We start from the raw sequence: 22504 nt of genomic DNA, 5'->3' as shown, positions 1-22504 counted from the left end.
GAGGCTCAACAAAAACAAAGTAAACCCAGTCAAAAATTGGGCAGAAGCACCAAAAAGACATTCTTCCAAAGAAAAAATGCAAATGGCCAAAAGGCATATGAAAAAATGTCCAACATCACTTGTAATCAGGGAAATACAATAAAAACCACAATGAGATACTACCTTCCACTAGTGAGAATGACACAAATTAAAATAAACTAGCAGCAACAAATGTTGGTGAGGATGTGGAGGAAAAGGAGCTCTCCTATACTGCTGATGGATATGCAAACTGGTCCAACCACTATGGAGAACTGTGTGGAGGTTCCTCAAACTACTAAAAATGGAGCTTCCATATGGTTCAGCAATTCCACTCCTAGGAATGTACCCAAAGGACATAAAAAACATGGATAGCTGCAACTCTATGTTTATTGCAGCACAATTTACAATAGTTAAGCAATGGAAACAACCCAGATGCCCAAAAATAGATGATTGCACCATGAAGGTGTGGTATAGTGACACAATGGAATATTACTTAGCAACCAAAAAGGATAAAACCAATTCCCTTCAGAGCAACATGGGTGGAGTTCAAAGGGATTATGCTTGGTGAAAAAAGAAAGAAAAAGAAAAATATCAACCTGTTCTCATTTATAAGAGGAATGTAGAGAAGCCAAAAAAGGAATAAGAAAAAAAGTAACTATAATAAAGTAAAAATCAAAGTCATGAGGCAACTATAGGTCAGAAACATCCTGTAGGGGAGGAGGAGGGAGAAGAACTATGGAGGGGGAAGAGCCCATGGGACTATGGTGATAGTGCATGGATGAACTGTTGGTAATTTCATGGGGAAATCACACATTGTACAAAAATAAAGGATGATGGAATGAATATATTAAAAACATTTTTAAAAAAGAAAAGGCCACATAAAAAAAGCTGCCCTTTGAAATAGTCTTCACCCACAAGGGAAGATGAAATGCAACCATTTTCAGCAAAATGAAGGAGGAGTTTGAGAGAATTATGTACAGTAAGCAAGTCATAATAATAAAAATACTGGACATTTATAGAGCAAACAATTAGATAAATTAAAATAATATAAACAGTGAACATTAATAAACACTGAAGATTCTAAGGTTAAAGTGGAGGAAGGAACAGAGGTAAAAGGGATAATGGTAGGTAAAAAAGAATAAAAATATCATCAGTTTAATAAAGAAGAGAACAAAATGGAAAGTGAGTAAGTCTTATGGTAGGGAAGGACCCCTGGAGGGGTTGACATATGTGGGCTTGGCCAGGGGATAGGAATGCTGGCAGAGTCAGGCTCTGTGTGCATGGACCCGGGCCTGAAGGAATACGATAAGTCTGAACAGCTCTGAGAAGCCCCAGGAAGGAGGAGCATAGGATTCAGAGTGAAGGGTAGCTGGGAAATGCTGAGACATCAGATGAGGAGTAGACATTATTAATACATAATTTTCAGACTGTAAAATACGACAAAGGGTTTGTAAGTAAGTAGGGGGTAGCATAATCCAATTTGTGGAGAATGACTCAGACAACAATGGCCAAGGCCAGTGGGTTCCACAGAATATTGCTTTGTGGGAGATTAGTCGGTCTACCAGGGAGAATGGGTTTGTTGGGCAAGCATGACTTAGCCCTACTTGGACATTCTCTGCACATATTAAGACTTAGCTGAGACAGAAGGTCTGTAATAAAGAATTATCAGTTCCAAACTAATAGAAAGGATGAGAGTGGTGGGGTTTGGGGGTACAGAGGAGGTGGAATCAGTGAGGATGTGGGTACTGACAGTGTGAAAGACAGATGTAGCTGAGATGGTTCCAGATGATAGGTGGAGAAGAGGCTAGGTGGGGTGTCACCACACCACAAGTTCAAAGGACAAAGGCTGGGTCTGCTGAGGAAGGTGGCCAACAGGTACACTCCTCATTTTGTTTTTACCTTTGAATTTGAGGGAGGGGTCCAAAAGGCAGTCAGAGACAAAGAAAATGAGGACTAGAATCTCACTTACTGAACAAGATTATTAAAGAGAACATAATTTCTACCCCAACTATTTTGTGGGTTAGTGTTCTCTTGTTCATCTAGTATCAAACTTTTAACTCTGGAAGTATACACAAAGGGTGTATTTTCTAGGCTTCATGTTCCTGTTACTATGTGAAGCAAAGCACTAAAATTCACAGTGATTTTCTAAAGAACTTTCTCCCAATAACTATAAACAAAACTGCTACATGTGTAAACTTCATTTCTGATCTGTTTGACTTACATGTATTGCTGCTTCTAAAGGTAGGATCCAGCAGCTACTTATGTATGAAATACACTACTAAAAAAAATGACATAAACATCTTAATAAATTATTTTCCTCCCTGGGATAAAATATTTTAAGTAAACATGGACTCTAACTTATGAGGATTTATATTTTATTTGCCGGAACACAATGAAACTGATGACCAAATGAGTCTTTCTGCCAGGATTCAGCCCTCTAATCCAGACCACAGTCATACTTTAATGTGTGCTTAAATCTAGAATATGAAAAATTTTAATTTCCAAGTATTTATAGTTATCATTAAAATTCTCTTTTTCTGAACATTTCCAGTGAGTTCTTGTCTCTCTCATACCTTCTACACAGCTGATCCACAGGCATTGTGAATTGTGACTCCGATTCATTGTTTGAAGCAAGGGGGAAGATCAGAGTCTCTGGGGATTGTGTCAAACATATGTATGCTGTGTGTGTGTAGTCAGTGGTATAGAACTCCAATCATAAAATATGATGCAGTATAGAGAAATATAAATTATGCCTCAGAGTAGACTCCATTTCAGTTTAACTCCTCTATTGCCTTCCTCTTTTACATTTACTTTTTAGAATAAAAATAAGAAAGACAATGGATGCATATTCTACTCAGAGTGATGAGAGTTAGTAAAAGGCAGATTTTGAATCTTGAGGACCTTGTGCGAACAGAAGAAACTCAAGCTTAGCCCACATAATGTAGGTTATAATGGCTGAATAATGACCCTAAGGATATCTACATCCTAATCCCTGGAAACTTACACGGTCAGGGGAACTTTGCAGATGTGATTAAATTAAGTGCTTTGAGATGGAGGGCTTACTGGGATTATCCAGCTGGGTTTAATGTAATCACAATGGTCTTTATAAGAGTGTGACCTGAGGATCAAGTCAGAGAGAGAGGATGCACCGACAGAATCAGGAGTTGGAATGAAGCATGTGGAAGGTGGGGGAAGGGGCCGTGAGCCAAGGAAGCAGGTGGCGCCTAGAAGCTGGCAGAGGCAAAGTAATAGATTCTCCCCTAGAGGCTCCCGAAGGATTGCAGTCTGCAGACACCTTGATGTTAGCTAAGTGAAACTGATTTCAGACTTCTGACCTCCAGAGCTACAACAAGTAAATTCATGCTGTTTTAAGCCTCTACATGTGTGGTAATTTCTTATAGCAGCAATAGGAAACACACACAGATTAATGGTCCTGCATTGGATAAGGCAACAAATGCTGAGTGTTATGTAAACTGCCGATTTTAAGACTGGTATCAAATTTCCTCACAATTTAATACTTTAGAGCAAATGGTAAAACAGCTTTGGGAAAGCTGCATGAGGAGAAGGAAAAGAGAATGGGTTCTGAAGCACACGGGGCCTATCTTCCATTTACTGACTGTGTGATTTGGGGCCAGCAGAGTCTCTATGAGTCTGGCTCCTTCACAGGTTTGCTGTGGGGGTAAAAAGAGAAAATGCAGGAGCAGTGGAACATAAGTTCAGCCTCAGTCTGAATTCATGTTGACCTCACAATCTGCAGCTTCCTCATCTGTACAGTGGGAGTCAAAGTGGTAACTATCACAAAGGATAGTAAGAATTCAATGAGTTCAATACATAAAGTGCCCAGAACTGTGCGTGGCTCTTAGAGTGCTGCTTTTATTTAATAGAGAAGTAAACGTAGTAAATGTTCAATAAATGACATCAGAGTGGCCATCTAGAGCAGCAGCAGACAGACTTCAGCACTGTTTCTGTCACACACATCTCTGTCACATACCAGGATCATGTGGTCTTCCTCTGCCCTCACTGACTTGATGGTCTAACTCAGGTGAGGAGAAGGGCCCTACTCAAGTCACGAGGTGTGACTGTTAGGTGAGCAGTGCTGACCATGAACGCTATTCTGCTTCAGGGTACAAGGACAGCAGAGACCCAGCAAAAGAGATAGGGCTCCTGCCCAGCTCTGTCAGGCAAAGAGTGAGGGAACTGCACATGGGCTGGGAGAAGTGTGGGCAGATAGGATGGGCAAGCTGGGATGGGCAATCTGTGACTGGAGATGGCCAGGGCAGACAAATGAAGTCAAATGAAGTCCTAACTAGGGCAATGAGACTTGCTGCAAAACATAAAGTCCTGAAGACTGACACGAGCCAGGTGTTAGACTTACTAGTGGCACATATAACATCAGCTCTCAATCACAGGACTAAAGCTCCAGCATGAAATGACTTCCTATAGGCAATACCAGAGATAATGATGCCGATGATTCTGAGTGTATACTGAGTAGAGAGAATTCAGTAATGCATTAACTCTGTAAAGATTTTTTTAAAGCTAAACTGATAAAAGAAGTCCTTCATATAAGATCTGAGTAAAAACCAGGGGGTCCAGCCTTGAGTAAGAGATAGAACTGAAGAAGCCCCTAGAAGCCAAAGTGAGAATTAATTTTCTACTTTATTACTGCTTACTTCTTTACAAAATAAAATTTTCTCATAAATACCTAGACTCCATGCTGGTCCCCTCCAGACCTGGAGAAAGTATATTATTGGCAATTTTCCATCTGTTATGCAAAAACTCTCTACACAAGAAAAAGGAGGTTGCATTCCTAAATAGGGAAAAAACATTTCATGTGACATGTTACTTTTTTACTTCCAGGAGGGAAAAAAAAGTATGAGGCAAGTGGTAGCTCCATTCAAATGGTGGGGGACAGAGGCAACCCAATGTCCAGCAGGCTGTATGTCTTCCTTCCAAGGAAGCCTCTGACCCGCATTTCCTTTTCTTTCCTATGAAAAAGGACTGGGCCTTGGAAGAGTAGAGGCCTCAGCACTCTCCTTTGGCTGATGGAAGCAGCTCGAGGGAAAAGACCAAGTGAGAGCATAGTAGGTTGCCAAGGAGCTGGAAGCTAAGCAGGCAAATGAGCCCTCAGCAGCTGGGATCTTCACTAAGCAGTCCCTAAAAGCAGCCAATTATCTCAGGGACAGCTAAGCTCCTCTTGGATTCTTCCTCACAGCAGAAGCCAGGCCTTGCTTAAACAAGTGGTCAGTAGTAACTGGTTTTGCCCAGCGAAGCCGTGTAGGCAAAGATGTAGGATTCTAGGAAATCATATAAGGATAATCTACTGTTTCCTCAGGGTTTAGAGAACTTCATAAATGTGACCAAGTTCTCTTTAAATAGACTCTAGGCCCCACATGCTTCAGGCGGTTTTCAGTGGAGGATAGAGTCACTGGCAATGGCGTTCACTTTCTATGTGCTTTACTTCTTGCTCCATTTGATTATTTCTCACAGCTATTATGTATTAGGTATAAAATAAGACACTTTCTAAAGGTCCTAGTAAGGTATAGTCAGTGGCTTGTTGGCATGAACTTTAAAGTATTGGACTTAAAGTTGACTCATCCCTCAAAGATTTCTCCCTAATGGAGTGAAAGAGAGAGTTTATTCAAATGTTTTAACAAGTCCACGGTAGAAGGGAAAAGAGAAGAATACACTGACCCTTTGGAAAACTACGATTGCAAACAGGGTCATGGTGTGTATAGGTGGTGGCAATAAAAAAAGACAGGTATGTGTATGGATGTGCTTAAACATGAACAGCAGGGCTCACTGCTACTATTCAGCAGTGGCTGATGTGTCACTGAATGTCACTGCTAAGTCAGTATTAGGAAGTTTATTCATAAAACAAACATTAATAGAGTATAAAGTCAGAAATTTCAGGACTTGTGGAGTGGTATAGGTTATATTTTCAATGATTTTGTTGCTCAAGAAACATTTTATTCTGAATCTGCAGCGACAGTTAATAATATAGGGATTTAATGCCTCAAGCAGTTGGAGACTGACTTGGGCTGATATGTGGTCTTTCCTTAAGAGTTAGCATACACTAGTGGTGCAGTTAAAATCATCCAGTTAAAGTGAATAGGATACATATATTAAAGTCAGAATATCTGGGTTCTGGACATAACTTCCCCAGGGTAAGGCATATAATCTCAAGGACCCATCAAGAAATAACTACCTTCAACAATGGGGTACAGTGGAAAGGACCACTGTAAAATGAAGCTAATGGCCAATCCTAAACTTGCTAGCTGTGTGAGCCTCAGTTTTCTCAAACCCAAAATGAAGCTCATAAAACTCACATTTCCTGAATCATTGTATTATTTTTGGTTAAATGAGTAATGACATATGTCTTAAGAAAACTCTGGTTACATAGGTGTTCAAAATACAGAATAAACTTTTGATTTCCACAAGCTATCATACAGCAGCATGGAATTATGACCTTTACCAATAATACATGTCAGCACTAAAAGAAAATATAAAAAATATCTTTTTCTAGAGGCTTTATAGTTAAGTGTTCTGCTCACTGATGACGATTTGATTATTTGAGCAATTTACTAAATCACAACCCCAGGAGTAGCATGGGGAAGGCAGACCCTGGCAATGGGCTATGAACCTCCATGGGGGAGAAGTGGCTCATATGAAAAGTGAGGGGCTGCGAGAGGCTCTGCTCCCCTCCTCAGTTGGATACCCACAGAGGCGAGCATTCTATTTGTGATACTTCGAGAGTGAAAGGCTGTTTCAATGAATGTGCCTGTACCGCCCCCTTCACCTTTCTTTTTAGCATATTTTTGCCACCTTTGTTGTTACTATCTCCGATATTTTGATGGGGAGGAAACTGCAAAATACGATTCTACCTATATAATTTAAAATCCTGTGTTATTTAAAAGCATGTGAAATTCTACTTAACTAGTTTAATCAGCAGATATTACTTATTTCAGGTATTATGATAAGATAATTGTGACTTTATTACTATAGTGCCTGCTTTAGTGAGGGGTCAGTACATTTTATAAAAAGACAGAGTAGATATTATCTGTTTCATGGCCCTGAAGGTCTCTGTCACAGGTTCTGCTCTGGTTGTGCCAAAGTGGTAGATAACACATAAAGGAAAGGATGTGACTATGTTTCAATAAAACATTGTTTACAACATCCAGCTGCAAGCTGCATTTGGTTCATCAGCTTGAAAGCAATAGTTTCTACTTTGAAAATTCCTATGACCGAGAAATTTTAAAATTCTAGAATTGACTCAGGATTTCTTACCCTTTTCTTTGCTGCAAAATTAGGTTTTATTAAAAAAGAAAGAGGCCCTCCTTGATGGCACAGCAGGTTAAAGCACGGCACTAACAGGCTAAAGCCACTTCAGCATGAGTTCAATCCCTGGCCCCGGAGGTGACCCACATGGTGCAGCAGTCTTCTCCTGGCCCGCCCACTGCTACCCTCAGCAGTGTACTTTGTCAATCTGCTTGTTCTGCTCCCCTGTCTCTGGTGAGGCCTCTCACCACCCCTGCACCTCTGGCCTGTACCCCAGTTCTGTATGCATAAATAAATAAATCTTAAAAAAAAAAAAGAAAGAAAAACACTGCCTAGTACTTTTATCTCTTACATTTTTAAACAGCAAAAGAAAACTAGAAAGGACAAAAATCCACCACTGATTTAGCTTTTTGGAAAACCCAATACATTGTTCTTTTTTTGAATTTTCTTTCCCTGAGCTTGCTGAAAACTTTTTCATGAATATGTTCAGGTAACAAATGGATTATATGAGTTGCTTCTGGAGCACCATGGGTAGGTACAGTGGGAAGAATAAAGAATTTAAAACGAAAATGTCTACTTTGGAATAAGGTTGGAGTTGTACTAAGATGGGAGAAATGAACAGACCTGGATAGTCCTTTAATGGGACAACATGCCTTTGAGAGCTCACCCCCATCCTGAGTTATTCCAATATTGTGCATGATCAGAACTCACCGGCTGCCACTGTGCAGGGTACCAGGCTGGGGGGCAGTTGAAGCGGTTACAAGCTTGCACTGTACTGGGCTTGGGCTGGCGACACAGCTCATCAGCCAGGATTACGGTTTCATTCATTTCCCTGGAGAGTAGGTGGGAGCAGAAGACATCTCTGGTCTGCAAGCCAACCCCACAGGTGAGACTGCATGGACTCCACTTGCCTATTTCCCACCTGGGGAGAAATCAGAGAAGAAGAGAACCCTGAGCATCTGTGCATAGAACATTTCCTGTCATGTGCAGTGTCAATGTGGAATGAACATCTACTGGGGAACGTGAGAAGTTTCAACAAAAGGCTGTCTCTGAATTTTATCCCAAAAGCATAACCCATCTTTTCCTTTCATGCTCTAGAATTCATTTAGAATAAAAGCTAATAATGTAATACATCTCCTATGTATCGAGAAAAGCACCAAGAATGAATTATGTATGTGTGTGGGAGGAGTGCAACAGAAGACATAGATTGAGTACATAAAAGCTTAGGGTGCCAGATATTGAATAGTGAGACAAGAAGAAGTCTTTCTGTTAATCTATCTGCTCTACTTTAGCAAGACTGAAATATTTGTGCTTATTTTTCTTTGGCTTCAAAGTGTAAGGTCATTGACTCCAACTTCCTTCAAACTTCCATCATAGCATCGAAATGTCTCTGTCTTATGTATAAATATCATCGCTGCCTGTGACTGGAGAATGTCACAGATGTGAAGGTTCCTAAGTAGATTAGTTTTCTTGGGGGGAAATAAAGAGAAAGAATGGCTCATTATCTGGCAATAGAGGTCATACAGAATACATGAATTGGCCATCCCAAATGGCCAAGTCTTGAGAAGTCCATTTACAATGAGCAAAGGGCCTATATAAAACACTCCCACTCTCTTTCCCCGCTGCTGTAGCCTCCAAAATGGGAATAATAAGGACAAAGCTCATTTGCTTGGGCTGAGTCAGAAGTGTTCATTAATGATCAGTTTGAGAAAGTTCTGTTTACAATGTGAGGCTCAAAGATCCTACAAACGGGAGTTAGCCAAGAAAAGCACAGCAAGTAGATGCATCAGTAGCTGGGCCTGCCCAGCTCTCATAGTCAACTCTAAAAATTGGTTAAGATAATCTTTGGTTTTAACGCTTTTTTTTTTTATCAGATTATTAAACTGTGTACTCTCTGTCTTTTCCTGTTACTCTGATACACAATTACCATTTCAACCTCTATACCTCCTCTCATCTGACTTATGTTTAAATCTTATTTGTAATAATTGCTCTGTTACTCTCATTTCATGTCCCCTAGCTTTGTCTTTATTTGAGTTGTTACTCCTGATTTGGAATTTGTCCTTTCTTGGACCCTCAAAATTTCTCCCATTTCTGTATATCCAAACTTGATTCTTATTTAGAGAATTGTGTCCATATCTGGCCCAGACACTAATCATTTTCTCAAATATTACAGTTATCCTATCTGTCAATGACCCTATTAGAGGCTATGCTTCTTGACAGGAAGCTCTGTCTGAGTCAGTTTTGTAGCACTCACCGGGGTCATCACAGCACCTTCTAGAGAACTGACATGGTTAATAGATAACTAACCTCTTGATCAATGAACAGAAGGAGCCTCCCATCATGTTATGCCATTTAATTACACCTTCCACGACAACATGAAACAAGCACTTCTGCTTTTCCCCACTGTAAAGTGGGAATTGATAAAATGTGAGACTCTAAGAGGAATACTTGCCCAAATAGGCATAACTCACTACTAATAATTAGTGAGCAGTGAATTATGTGATTAGCAAATTCAGGATTCAAATTTGAGGTGTCCGATTCTAAAAACATTGTGCTTTCTATTATTTCATGCTATCTCCAAGAAATACCTTGAAAACTTTTCTACGAACATAAAATTTTAAGTAAATAGAAGAATCTAGGTTAAATGTACTTAGATGCTGGTGCCTGTTTCTACAGATGTATTGTTCTTAGAGCTGTAGCATGGATTACTTTCAAGCTTTAAAATGCTGTGACGTTTATTGATTATAAACTATGTTCACACATTCTTTGCCTTTCCTCCTTTCTGAAGATGAAATATGGATGATGGGTTGTTTAGTGGCTCCCTTGAGGGAGCAGTGAGGCTACATGACTGACAAAGCTAAGAATACAAAGGATGTAGCTTCACCTTGACTCGCTCTCTCTTTGACCACTCATTTCAGGGAAAGCCACATGCCATGTTATGAGGACACACAGGTAATCTTAGGGAACTTCCACATGAAGCAACTGAGGCTCCTCTCCCCCGGCCAGTAAGCACCAATTTGCCAGTCACATGAGTTAGCTGCCTTAAAAGCAGATCTACAGGCTCACTCTAGCCTTTGGATGACTAACCCTCAAACTGGATCTTGAGCCAGACCTGCCTTTCCATGTTGCTCCCAAATTCTTCACTCATTAAACTTTGAGAATTCTTTATTTTGGTATAAGCTACTAAGTTTGGGGGGAACTTATCATGTAACAATAGACAACTAATACCAGTATATATGCTCCTTTCCCCCAAATTTGCATATGTCCATAAAAAAACACAAATAACTATTCAAAGTGACACAATTTGTAATCACCAAATGTGGGAATGACTGGACATCCACCAACAGATGAATTCTGATATAGCTAAATAATACTACACAAAACAATATGAATAAACTAATGCAAAAAGCATGGCTGAATCTCACAAACAAACAAAAAAAATGAAATAAAAATTTCATTTTTATAAAGCTAAAAAGCCAAAACGAATCTATGGTGTTAGAAGTCCAAAATGGTGATTACTGTTAAGTTACTTCTAGTTACTGGGTGGACAGTAACAAGAAGAGGGGTGGAAGGTTTCTGGAAGGTTACCTTGTTTGGTGCTAGATCTGGGTCTACTCTGTGAAAAATGACCAAGTTATACATGCGCATACACTTTTTCTGTTTGTTATTCTTCCAAAAAAAGAAAAAAAAAAGGTTTATTTTTTTTCACCTTTAAGTGAAATATTGAAATGCTGTGGGTATAAAATAAAAGCCAACAACCATGCCCAATGCCAGTGACCATTTCATGTATGTCTCACAAAGGGGTTGCCTGCACAATGCATGCCACACTGAGGTTAGACTTGTGAAGTACACACAAAGTCTATACAACTACTGCCTCCATTTCTGGCAGAAATTCCACCAGGGGGCCTTACAGCAGAGGTGTTTGGGCAGCTAGGCGGTACACGTGAACACTGGTTGGAGAAACACTGTGTCCCCCTGAAAGGAGGTCAACAGAAGCTATCTGTGTACTAAGCACTGCTGACTCTGGGTCAGAGATACTGTAATAACCCTGTACTCTCCTACATAAAGACTATAATTATGAGTCTTGGTTCTGGCTGGCTTCTTCAAGCTGCTTGGCTGCATGTTGGACCTTTGGCTGCTTCTGAAGAAAGGAGACAGCCTGGGGGCAAGATTGACTGTGGGTGGAAGCTTGGGAGATACTTGCAGGTGTTCCCTGGGATTTGGGGGTTTGGATTCTGCATGAATTTAGAGTTGATGAGGACCGGAGGGCCTGGGCATAAGAGGATTAAAGCATGACTGCCTCTTCCTTCCCTTACTTTATCTGGTGTCTTTAACTCAGCTTTTCATCTCCATTAAAAATGTTACTTCTGAAAAAATAAAATCAGGAAAACATCAGCTATGCTTATGAAGAAGAGAGAGAACCCAAATTAATAGAATCAGAAATGAAAGAAGAAAAATTCAACAGATACAGTAGAAATACACAGGATCATAACAGTCTGCCATAAACATATTGGACAACCTAGAAGAAACAAATTCTTAGATTCATATGAGTTTCCCAGATTGTACCAAGGGGAAATAGCTTGAATAATAGCAAGTACAAAATTTAAAGAGGAATAAAAAGCCACCTTATGGACTAAAGCTCAGGACTAAACCTATAAAGAAGACCTAATACTTATCCTACTCAAGATGATCTTCAATAATTATCTTCAATAATATCAGAGAGGAAAACTCCCCAACATGTTCTGAAGCCAACAATACCCTGAACACAAAAGCAAACAAAGATAGTACAGAAAGAAATTATAGACCAACATATCTATGAAAACAAATGCAAAACTCCTCAACAAAAATCCTAGCAAACCCAATCTAGCAACATGTCAGGAGAGTCATCCGCAATGATCATCCACAACGAGCAGGTAACCTTCATTCTACTGATTTGCAATATGTGCAAATCAATGTCACTTACCAGATCAACACAAAGGAAGGAAAAATCTACATGGTTTTCTCAACAGACTCTAAAAAAGCATTTGAAAAGACCCAATATCCATTTATTATAAAACTATCCAAAAAGAAGATTAAATAAAACTATTTAACTATTATAAGTAATTATTTAAAGCCCACTATGAACATCTTATTCAATAGTGAAAAACTGAAAGCATTGCATAAAGATTAGGGACAAGACAGGGGATGTTCATTATCATTACTGTTGTTCAATATAGTTCTGAAACTATATTGTGTCCTAACTGGCACAATTAAGGCCAGAAAATAAGACAAAGAACCCAAATTGTTAAAGTATAACTGTCACTCTTTGCAGATGATATGTCAATATAATTAGAGAAACCAAAAGATTCTATCACAAAACTGAAGACTGGATACAAAATCAACACACAAAAATCAGTGACATTTAAAAAAAAATTTATATATATTTTATATCATTTTTCCTTTTTTGTACAATAAATACTTTCTCCGCTCAGGTATAGCATATGCAAACAATGTATTAGAAAGAAAGAAATAAGGAATATAGTTCCATTTATAATGACCCAAAAAATGGAATACCTAAGAATAAACTTAATGAAGGAGATGAAAATTCCTATACATTGAAAATTATAGAACTCTGTGAAAGGAAATAAAAGGCTATATGTATCCATGGTAGGAAGAATTATTAACATCATTCAAATTTTACCCAAAGCAATTTACAAATTTAATGCAATACCTATCAAAATATCAGTGACTTTTTAAAGGAAATAGAACAAATGAGATCAAATTATATGGAATCACAAAAGGTCCCAAATAACTACAATGCTCCCGAGAAAAGAAAAACGGAGGCATCATACTTCCTGACTTCAAACAATATTACACAGCAATAGCAATCAAACAGTATGGTACTGCAACAAAAACAGAAACCCGGACTGGTGGAACAGAATTGGAAGCCCAGAGAGAGATCCATGTAAGTGTGGGCAGTGAATCTTTCACAAAGGAGCCATGGTTATACAAAAGAAAAAGATAGCCTCTTTAATTAATAGTGCTGGAAAATATGGCTAGCTACTTGCAAATAAATAAATAAATGAAGGAAGGAAGGAAGGAAGGAATAAATATAAAGCAAGACTCGTCTTTAACTTCAAACACCAAAATTAATTCAAAAATTGAGATTAAGAAATATGAACTGAAGTTGTAAAGAGCTTGAAAGAAAATATAGGGGACACACTACAGGACATGTACCACAAAGCTATACTTGGCAATACAACTGTTAACAGCAAGGGAACCAGACCAGAAACAAACAAGTGAGACTACTTCAAACTTAAAAAAACTTTTGTCCCTCAAAAGAGACCCTCACAAAACCTAAATGGGAACCTACAGACCATACAATTGGCAAGGAGTTAATCTCTAAAATTTATAAATTTCTTACACAAGCCAACAAAAAAATCAATGACCCAACTAAAAATGGACAAAGGACCTCAACAGGTACATCTCTAAGGAGGACGTTTAAGGAACTACAGGCTTATGAAAAAAATGTTCAGCATCACTTAAGCTTCACTCATGCTGTCACACATTGCATAATTTCTTTCCTTTTATAGTCTGAACAGTACTCCACTGCATGTGTGTATATACACGTGTGTATTTTCTTTATTCCTCATCTTGGCTATTGAGAGTAGCGATTGCGGTATTGAACAGAAAATTGCTCATACCTCTTTGAGACTCTGATTTCTGTTTTTTCATATAAAATCCCTAAGTGGAATAGCTGGATCATGTGGCAGTTCCATTTTTATTATTTGCTCTTCATTGTTTATTTTCTACTGTTTTTACATAGTAGCTACCTATTTTGCATTCCCACCAAGAGTGTGTGAAGGTTGCAACTTCTTCACATCCTCTACTACTGGTTTCTTGCTTTTTTTGGTGATAACTTATCCTGACAGGTATGAGATGCTGTCTCATTGTGCTCTTGGTTTGTATTTCCCTGATAAGTGATAATGAACATTATATAAATGTTGGCTCTTTGTATGTCTTCTCTAGAGAAGTATCTTTCAAGTCTTTAGTCCAATTTTAAACTGGATATTAGTGGTTTTTTTTTTTTTTTTTTTTTGCTATTGACTTATAGGAGTTCCTTCTATCATTGGGAGATGAATTCCTTATCAGATATTGAGGTTTGCAACTATTTCCTCCCATTCCACAGCTTGCCTTTCACCATGTTGGTTGTTTCTTCAGCTCCCCTCCAAACACCTGTAATTGATTTTCCTGCTGGATGGTTACCTTAGTAAGGGCATGGGGCTATCTGTTTTGGTTTTCCCAAACTTGTTATGAGTTGAATTGTATTATTGAAATTACTGTATTATTTGGAAGTCCTAACCCCCAACCTCAGAAGTTGCTTTTATTTGGGAATAGGATCCTTGCAAATGTAATCACTTGGGATTAAAGTTGAGTTGCCCATTGAGCCAATATGACTGGTGTGCTCTTCGAAGGGAGAAAGACACTCCAGGAGATGCAGCCAATGAAAGAGACTGTGGTGCTGTATCTACAAGCCCAGGAATGTCCAGTGCTACCAGAACATTTAGAAGCTAGAAGAGACAAGAAAGAATTTTCCAGGTTTCCAGAGGACATGGGTCTGTTAATATCTTGATTTTGGACTTGGAGTTTACCTCCAAAATTATGAAGGAATACATTTCTATTGTTTTGACCCCCTCCAACCCCCCCCACCATGGTAATGTTCCTGTAGCCCCAGGAAACCCACACGCCCTGTGACTTCTGTGACTTGCAGGGTACCTGGAACATGGCAGGTGCTCAGCAAGAGTGAAGTGACTGACTGAGCAGAGATCCTGCAATCTCTGTGCACCTTCGGCTTAGTCCCTCGGCCGGCAACTGTCAGCTGTGTTCTGTAAACATCAACTCACCCCCCGGGCCCATGACAAAGTCTCAAAAGATCTGAACCTCACAGTGTTTTCCAGGGTGTTACACATTTTGTTCAGTGATGAAACTGCACCTAAATTGATATGATGCCTTGATATCTCAGTTGGTGTAAATATTTACATGTTTTACTGCAGCAAAAATTGCCTGTTGGATTATGATTTTTTTCCCCCAGGAGTTTTATACAATTTATGTCTCAGTAATCCTAACATATTTCTAAAATACTCCAGATTCCAAATTCCAAAACACATCTGTCCAGTGGCTTTGGTAAAAGGACCACAGCCTTGTAAAAGCAAAACCATGAACATTATTATTTTTATTTTTTTGAGCTTCCAGCTTTCAGGTGTTTAGCTTCACATTTCAAAATTTGGGCAAGATGTACGAGAATCTGAACTCCCCACCAGCATTCTCTTTCTCTACTGTTTTCTTTCTCAGAACCCTTCTTCATATTCCCACTTTTTTGGGTCAAAATCTGCTCGCAGGGAGAACTCTGAGCTAACCCACCACAGCTGAGGCCCTGAGGCTTCAGGTTGGATCTTGCCAGGCCCTGCAACATAGACTCCTGACCAAAGGCAGGAAGAAGACAGAGGGTAACCTCCCAAAATTTGGAACTAATCTTCCTCTCCATGATATGCTATAAATTTAGCTAACATTATGCACTATCATCAGAACACTAGTAATACTAGTATTTTTATATGTGCTCACAATGCACACCATACTATGCTAGTCACTTTAAACATGTTGCCTTCTTTAATCCCCTCGATGGCACAATCAGCTAGGTACTGTTTTTACCAGCATTTGAACAGTCTGATACAGACAACAATGCCATTTGCATCACATCCAAGTCTACCAGAACTGGACATACAGGCACTGAAAATGGGGCTGCTTCCTATCACAGAGGCCAGCATCGGGTTTATAAGTCCTGGCCCAGTATCATATTGTAACAGGATGGTCCCCAGCAAAAGAAGTTCCAGGTTCCCTGCCCCACCCCAAAAGAGGGTAGAGTTAAGCAGGGAGAAGAATCTGTGGAGCAGACTGAAGAGGAAGGAAGCAGGATGGAGCGCTAGAAAAAGACCTGATGTGGCACATGGAGCAGAGAGACATGTGAAGAAGCGGCTCTTGCTTCTTCTTGGGCCTGGACTGGTTGAAACAGATGTGGGATAGAGACCTGTGGGGAGGTTAAATATGGCAGCTTTTATCTTAATTTTGATTTTGCTCTTTTCCTCCCAGACTTTTCTGACCACTTCTGACTCTTTTCTATTGGTCCCTGCTGGAAGGTCCTTTAGACTTGTGGAGGGCTTTCAGGTCTTGCTTTGGGCCGTTCCCTTATGGGTAGACTTTTACCCATGAGGGGATGTGAAACTTTGGGTGTTTGAGTTAGAAACTATATTCTTTGACTTTTTTGTATTGCACACTCATTGTATTAAAGTTCCTTTCAGTAAAGGTCTTCCATGTTTTGTCTTGGTGCAGTGGATGGCAGAACCATTTAGAACAGGTAGGTTTGAGGGCGCAGGGGTTCCCTCTCTCCCTGCCCTGTACCAAACCTATCCTCTTTCACTGAGGTCCAATCAAGATGTGGGCTACATATAAGAGCTCACTTACTACTTATCTCTATACTATAAGTTCTCCTCCTCTTAGAGGGTGACATAATATAACTCTGGGGAGTTAAATAACTTTTCCAAAATTACACACAGCTAGTAAATAAGAGAATCAAGATTCAAAGCCAGGGAGACAAACTTCTACATGTGTGGCTATTACACATATTGCTTCCTAGGATCAGGAAGACTAGAGGGGCACAAAATAGATCAGAGATGCTAGGATCCATAGAGCTCAGAATGTCAGAAAATGACACGATAAAATGGCAGAGCTATTCAAAATGGAAACAAACCCACAGATTTCAGCCAGGATCATGGATTCACTTGCAGTTGTTTCAGTAAAGTGGCAGTGGTACTTGGAAGCCAAATGGGCACACAGAGTGTGACCCCTCAAACCCCCAAGCACAGGTTTGTTATTTTGTAAAGGTGGCCATCAGAGATAATGTGGGCCATCAAGGACTGAGAGGTTGGCGCTTCTTAGCAGCCTGTGTTTGTATTAGCTGTACAAAGGGAGGAATTTCGTCTTCCTTTTGGACAAGGGTTCATTGTGTGAGTTGCCAAAGTTTTTCTCCCCCTACTCTTTCAGAGAAGGTAATGGCCTTTGTTGCCTCCAGCAATTCATCCTTTGTTGCTGGCTAAATGCACATAATTTCTAATGGCAGTTCCTCCCCACTCCCAGCTTTTATGCCCTCAGAACTTTCCTCCCCAAGGAAGTAATATTTTCAATCTTACCTTGGCTTTCATGACAAAGAAGAACTTATATCCTTATTCAAAATTTTAAAATGCAGTTTTTGTTGAGAGGCAAAATAGCATTGTCAATTTTAGTTGTTCCTTGTAAGCCTTCTTTAAACTTGTGACATTTCTGCCTCTTATTTCTAGCCTGTGATTTTTAAAAGTTCCCCACCGCCCCATATCTGTTTCCTTTAGAATGTGTCTGCAGTCAGGAGGTGAAGAATAATCCAACAATAATAAATTAGACACCGCGATGGGTGACCAGCTCTAAAAAGCTTTTAGCACAGGACGATGAGAATACTTTTTCCAAGCAGGACACTGTCTAGGACCATGTCCCATTTTAAGGTTCTTAGACTGTTAATTCTGGCTCCTGATTTATCTCCACATCTCCCAATTTCCATCCATCTGCAGCCCACACCTTCCAAAATGTCACTCTAAAATGAGAATCTGTTCACTTTACTTCCTCTGATTAAAAACCTTCTTTGGAGTCTGAGCTGAGCATTCAGTGGGGGTGGGTACTAGTGTGTCCTGGGCTTAGTTTTGGTCCAGTGGGGCAGAGAATTTGAACTTTCCAACTAGCTTTTCTTCCTTCCTTCTTTTTTTCCCCCTTTGCAGGGAACTAAACTTTAGCTTGAGGTTTGGTGGGGAGCGGTTCATTGCCTTGTTACAGGGTTCACTTCGGGGCCACTGTAGCTAAGAGTCAAACTTTCATGGAGAACTAAATACATAAATATGGAAAGGGGAATGGGACATAGAATTCTTACTGTCAAAGAGGAAAGTTACAAATATAGAAAGTGGGCAGACTTGGGTTGTTAGTAATGAAAACAATATGAACTCAATTTTTAATAGCTACCTAGACGACTATAATGATAAAAATGATTATACAAAATAAACATATATGTTTACAGTATTTTTTAGCACTCCCTAATGGGAGTTCTATAAGCAATGGCAGTCTGATAGCATCAAGCACATCAAATATCCAGATCTAAGTACCATTCTCCACTAAAAGGAACTAGTTCCTGTAGAAATGGCTGACTCTGGGCAGGGAATGAGAAAGTGAAAAATGATCCTGCAACATCTTCTGTGCCAGAAAATTGAGACATGCTCAAAGAATGACGAGATATATGTCAAAAAGAAACCAAGGCCTGCTAAAAGTGGCTCCCACTGATCAAGTCTGGGGTAATTTGATAGTGATGGATTTTAACCCCTTGAGTGAAGTAGAAATCCTTAAACAAATAATAAGAAGAGGAAGCACTATTTAATAGTAGAATGTTTAGAATGATAGCTTGTCAACCATCATAATAATAATTAAGGCAAGAATGATAAATGAACTAACACTGGTGAGTGAAATGTTAATCAGGAATAAGATACTTAGTCTGAGTTGATATCCCTATAAAATACTTGTCACTTACTATTTTAATAAGCAGTACTTATTACTAAGTGCAACATTCTTAATAATTTTACAGTGACATCATCTTAAGAATGAGTTGACATTACCAGTAGCAAATAGGATGCAACATGATTCATTGTCTCCTGGCATGATGCACTAAGAAGAATACGCATACTTTGTGGCATTTCTGCCCCTAATTCAAAAGCTTACAAGGAAACATAAAGTAAATCTCAACTGAAGACTATTTTACCAAGTAACTACTCTGTATTCTTTAATAATGTTGAGAATATGACCAAAAAAGATTATTCCAGATTGGAAGAACATGACAACCAAATATAACATGTGACACTGGACTGGATCATATAAAGCACTGTTGGGACAACTGTAGTTTGTAGATAAGATGTTGATACTGAATTGATGTCATTTCTTAATTTCAATGTTTATACTGCTGTTATTCAGGAGAGATTCTTTGCATTTAGGTAATAAACACTGAGGTGTTAAGATATTACAATGGTATATAATCTGAGATTATTCTCAAATGGTGTTATATATATTGATAAGAATGCATGGCTCACATGTCATATGTATTCAAGTGATAATGACGGGTTAATTGAGGAGGATGAATGAGATAAAGTCACATTATCGATTATAATGCCAACCACTTGTTTATGAAAATACTGATAAGTAGTCATGCAAAAGGCAAGAGCAGATAAAATCTGGCATTAACAGAGGGCCCACGTAAACCAAAATTAACGGATGGTCCTCATACTTTACCTCTGAAAGGTGGCATAAATATAGGCACAGAAATTAAGCCAACATGAGACTGTGAAGACTATGATCATTCCCATGACCCTGCATCCTCCCCCAAGTTTTGGTAAAAGGCGGCAGGAGAGAGTTAGAAATTCAGAAAGGAGGTTTACTTTCTGCTCTGAGAGCTGGCTCTCCCCGTCTCGTAAGACAATGGCTGCCAGAAACTCTCCTGACTGGGATCCTGCCAGTCTCAAGCTTCATCAAGAGCTTAATATTTGCCCCCCAGCCTTTTTTACTGCCAATTGAACTGTATGCTTATATTGCTGTATTGAGTTTCTCCCCAATAATTTCATAGAAAGTTTACATGCATTTGGCTTGAGTAGATGAAGTGGGTCCATTCTAATGAAAGAGCACTTCCATATTACAAATGGTTCAAAGTGTTAATGAGCATGGGATGTAGAGGACAGGTAAAGGGAGTTTTGTGTACTGTTTATTTGTAACATTATTTTAACCTGAAATTGTTTCTAAATAAAAATTACAGTTAAACACACACACAACCAAAAAACCATCCACTAGCTAGCTCCCTGTTACCTATGGGCCAAATTTCAAATACTTGACTAGCTTGTCATGTGCTTCATAAAAGAGTTTGATTACATCTTCTGTTTTAGTTTCAGATCATCCCTATACTCAGCTTTATGCCCCTCTCTCTGGTCGACAACTCTGCTGCCTCTCAGGTTGGACCCTTCACATCCCTGTCCTCTCTGGTGACTTTTCTGATAGCCCCCACCAGGCAGGGCTAGCCCATCCCCTCAGCAGCACACTGCTGACTCTTCCTAATAGCATTCTTTACTTCCTGCAGGTTGATCTTCATTACACTGTAGGTGCCTATTTGTTTTTGTCTCTCTGCTAGACAATGCGCCTCAGAGTCGTACAGATGCTGCTTTTTCCACCTTACTATCTCCCACATCCACTACAGTGCCAGGTCCATAGTGGAGCTCAGGGTGGCCTGTGGCACATTTGAAAAGAACAAGGGCTCTAAAATCACAACAGAAGCGAATGAACTGTGTTCTATCACACTCTAATTGCAGATATAAAGTGGAATAAGTAATACCCATTTCACTGGCTTGTGATCAGGTTCAAGTGAGTACATTTATGTAATACAAAGGGCTTAGCATGGTGCCTGGAGCAGATTAACGTTTCTATAAGCATTAGCTAATAGGAACTGATATCTCAGGGTATTTGTTGAATGCATGAATAATTACTTGGAGGGAAGGGAAGAAATGAGTAGGGTGAGAATTCTTCTTGGTGTGAGTCAGGGAAAATGCTTATAGCTTTTGGAGATGTAGCAAAAGGGCATTTGTTGACAAGCTCACACTTAACTGCTAAACATTGACACATATGTAGAAGAAGGAAACATGTTTGCCGCATTCAACATACTTTCAAGAAAGATGGGGTGGACTTATAAACACTTGGGAGACACAGCAGGCAATGTTAGGTAATGGCAATAAGTTTCTTCAATATTTGGCTAAACCACAAGCACCACAGAATTTCCAAAGACAATTTCCAAAGTGTGTTCAAAAGCACTTGCATTTATATGAATGACTAGAGTTCACAAGGATTGTCCAGCTATGTTTTGCTTGATCCTCCTGACTGAAATAATGAAAGCAGGCAGCGTTATCTCCATTTTATAGATAAGCAAATAGAGGCTCAGAGATTTGATTTCCCTAAGGTCCTGAAAGGAATCATTACACCTTCTCCCTTTCCAAGTCACTAAGGGTAGTGGAATGAGTCACAGAGAGTGCAGAGGAGACAGAGAACTAGATTAGAAAAGCAGTTACACTCAGCTATTGCAGATGGATTTGCTACCTCTCACCCACATCGACATTTCAGAAAACTCCTTGAAATAGCTAGAAAGAAACAAGCAATTAAAGGAAGTTAGACAATAAAGAGTAAAACTATGTCTGATAAACAATTTTGAAGGTCAACAATGAACCAACACATTGAGCATAAGTAGCATCATGAGAATGTGGGCTGTCTCATTCTGCTAGTTGTTACAAGAGGGTGGTGCGTGGCTTGGGAGATAGGAAAAGGACTTTCAGGTCTTGGATGGCTGCCTGTGAAGTACTTGTTTACTCTGGAGAAGAGTGTAGTCAAAGGGGTGTGTAAAGTTACCCTCTCCTAATTTCTAAAAAAAAAAAAAATCAATCAAGATTACTGATGTTGCAAATGACTCGTTTTCCATGCTGTTTCTAAAAAACAAAACAAAACCGAATAATGCAAAAAAAAAAAAACATCATCTCATTAAGACCATGCCATTTACATTAAACTTCCTTCCTTCACAGAACATGTCAAACTGCAGAATGACACACAAGTAGGTCCAATTGCACAGTATCGTTAGCATTCCTTCACTTCCCCACCCCTTAATATTTCTCTGTGACATCCTACTGTCCAAGAAATACTCACATGCCTGCTTACCTAAACAAAAGTTATCACATGTGCCTGGTTCCCTTTGCTGATAAACTCTGTTGTCAAGGTGATAGCACATTAAAATAAGAAAGCAGTTTTGCTAGTGGTTATAATTCAGATATGAGAAATAGGTTAGTAAGGAAGATGATATGCAAAATTTGCATTTTGCCCTTAGAAGTTCAAGATATTAATTGGCTTGCCTAGAATTCTAGGTGGAAATTTCTTATTAAACATAGTTGCAGGTTTGTTCTCCTTTGTGGCCAAGATCACAGATGAAATTATTTAGATCATGAACACAAGTTAAATGAAGACAATGACCAAAGCCATTATTCTTTTTCACTCTCTAACATTTATCTTTTAGTTTGTATTACAATCTATCTTA

The 22504-nt window shown here is 39.2% G+C and overlaps 1 protein-coding gene across 2 annotated transcripts in view; it reads right to left on the bottom strand.

The window, feature by feature from the left end:
* The window catches only part of ADAMTSL1 (ADAMTS-like 1), a 340785-nt gene that overhangs the window by 105287 nt on the left and 212994 nt on the right, over positions 1-22504 (bottom strand). For both annotated transcript variants that reach the window (XM_004677681.2, XM_012721598.1), the window contains one exon: positions 8005-8215. In XM_004677681.2, the coding sequence (XP_004677738.1) occupies positions 8005-8215 (211 nt within the window). The remainder of the gene's footprint in view (positions 1-8004; positions 8216-22504) is intronic.

The sequence above is a fragment of the Condylura cristata genome, unplaced genomic scaffold (assembly GCF_000260355.1).
Source record: "Condylura cristata isolate star-nosed mole 26May11 unplaced genomic scaffold, ConCri1.0 scaffold00006, whole genome shotgun sequence".
In the NCBI taxonomy this organism is placed as follows: domain Eukaryota; kingdom Metazoa; phylum Chordata; class Mammalia; order Eulipotyphla; family Talpidae; genus Condylura; species Condylura cristata.
This window is presented reverse-complemented; position numbering and strand designations above follow the sequence as displayed.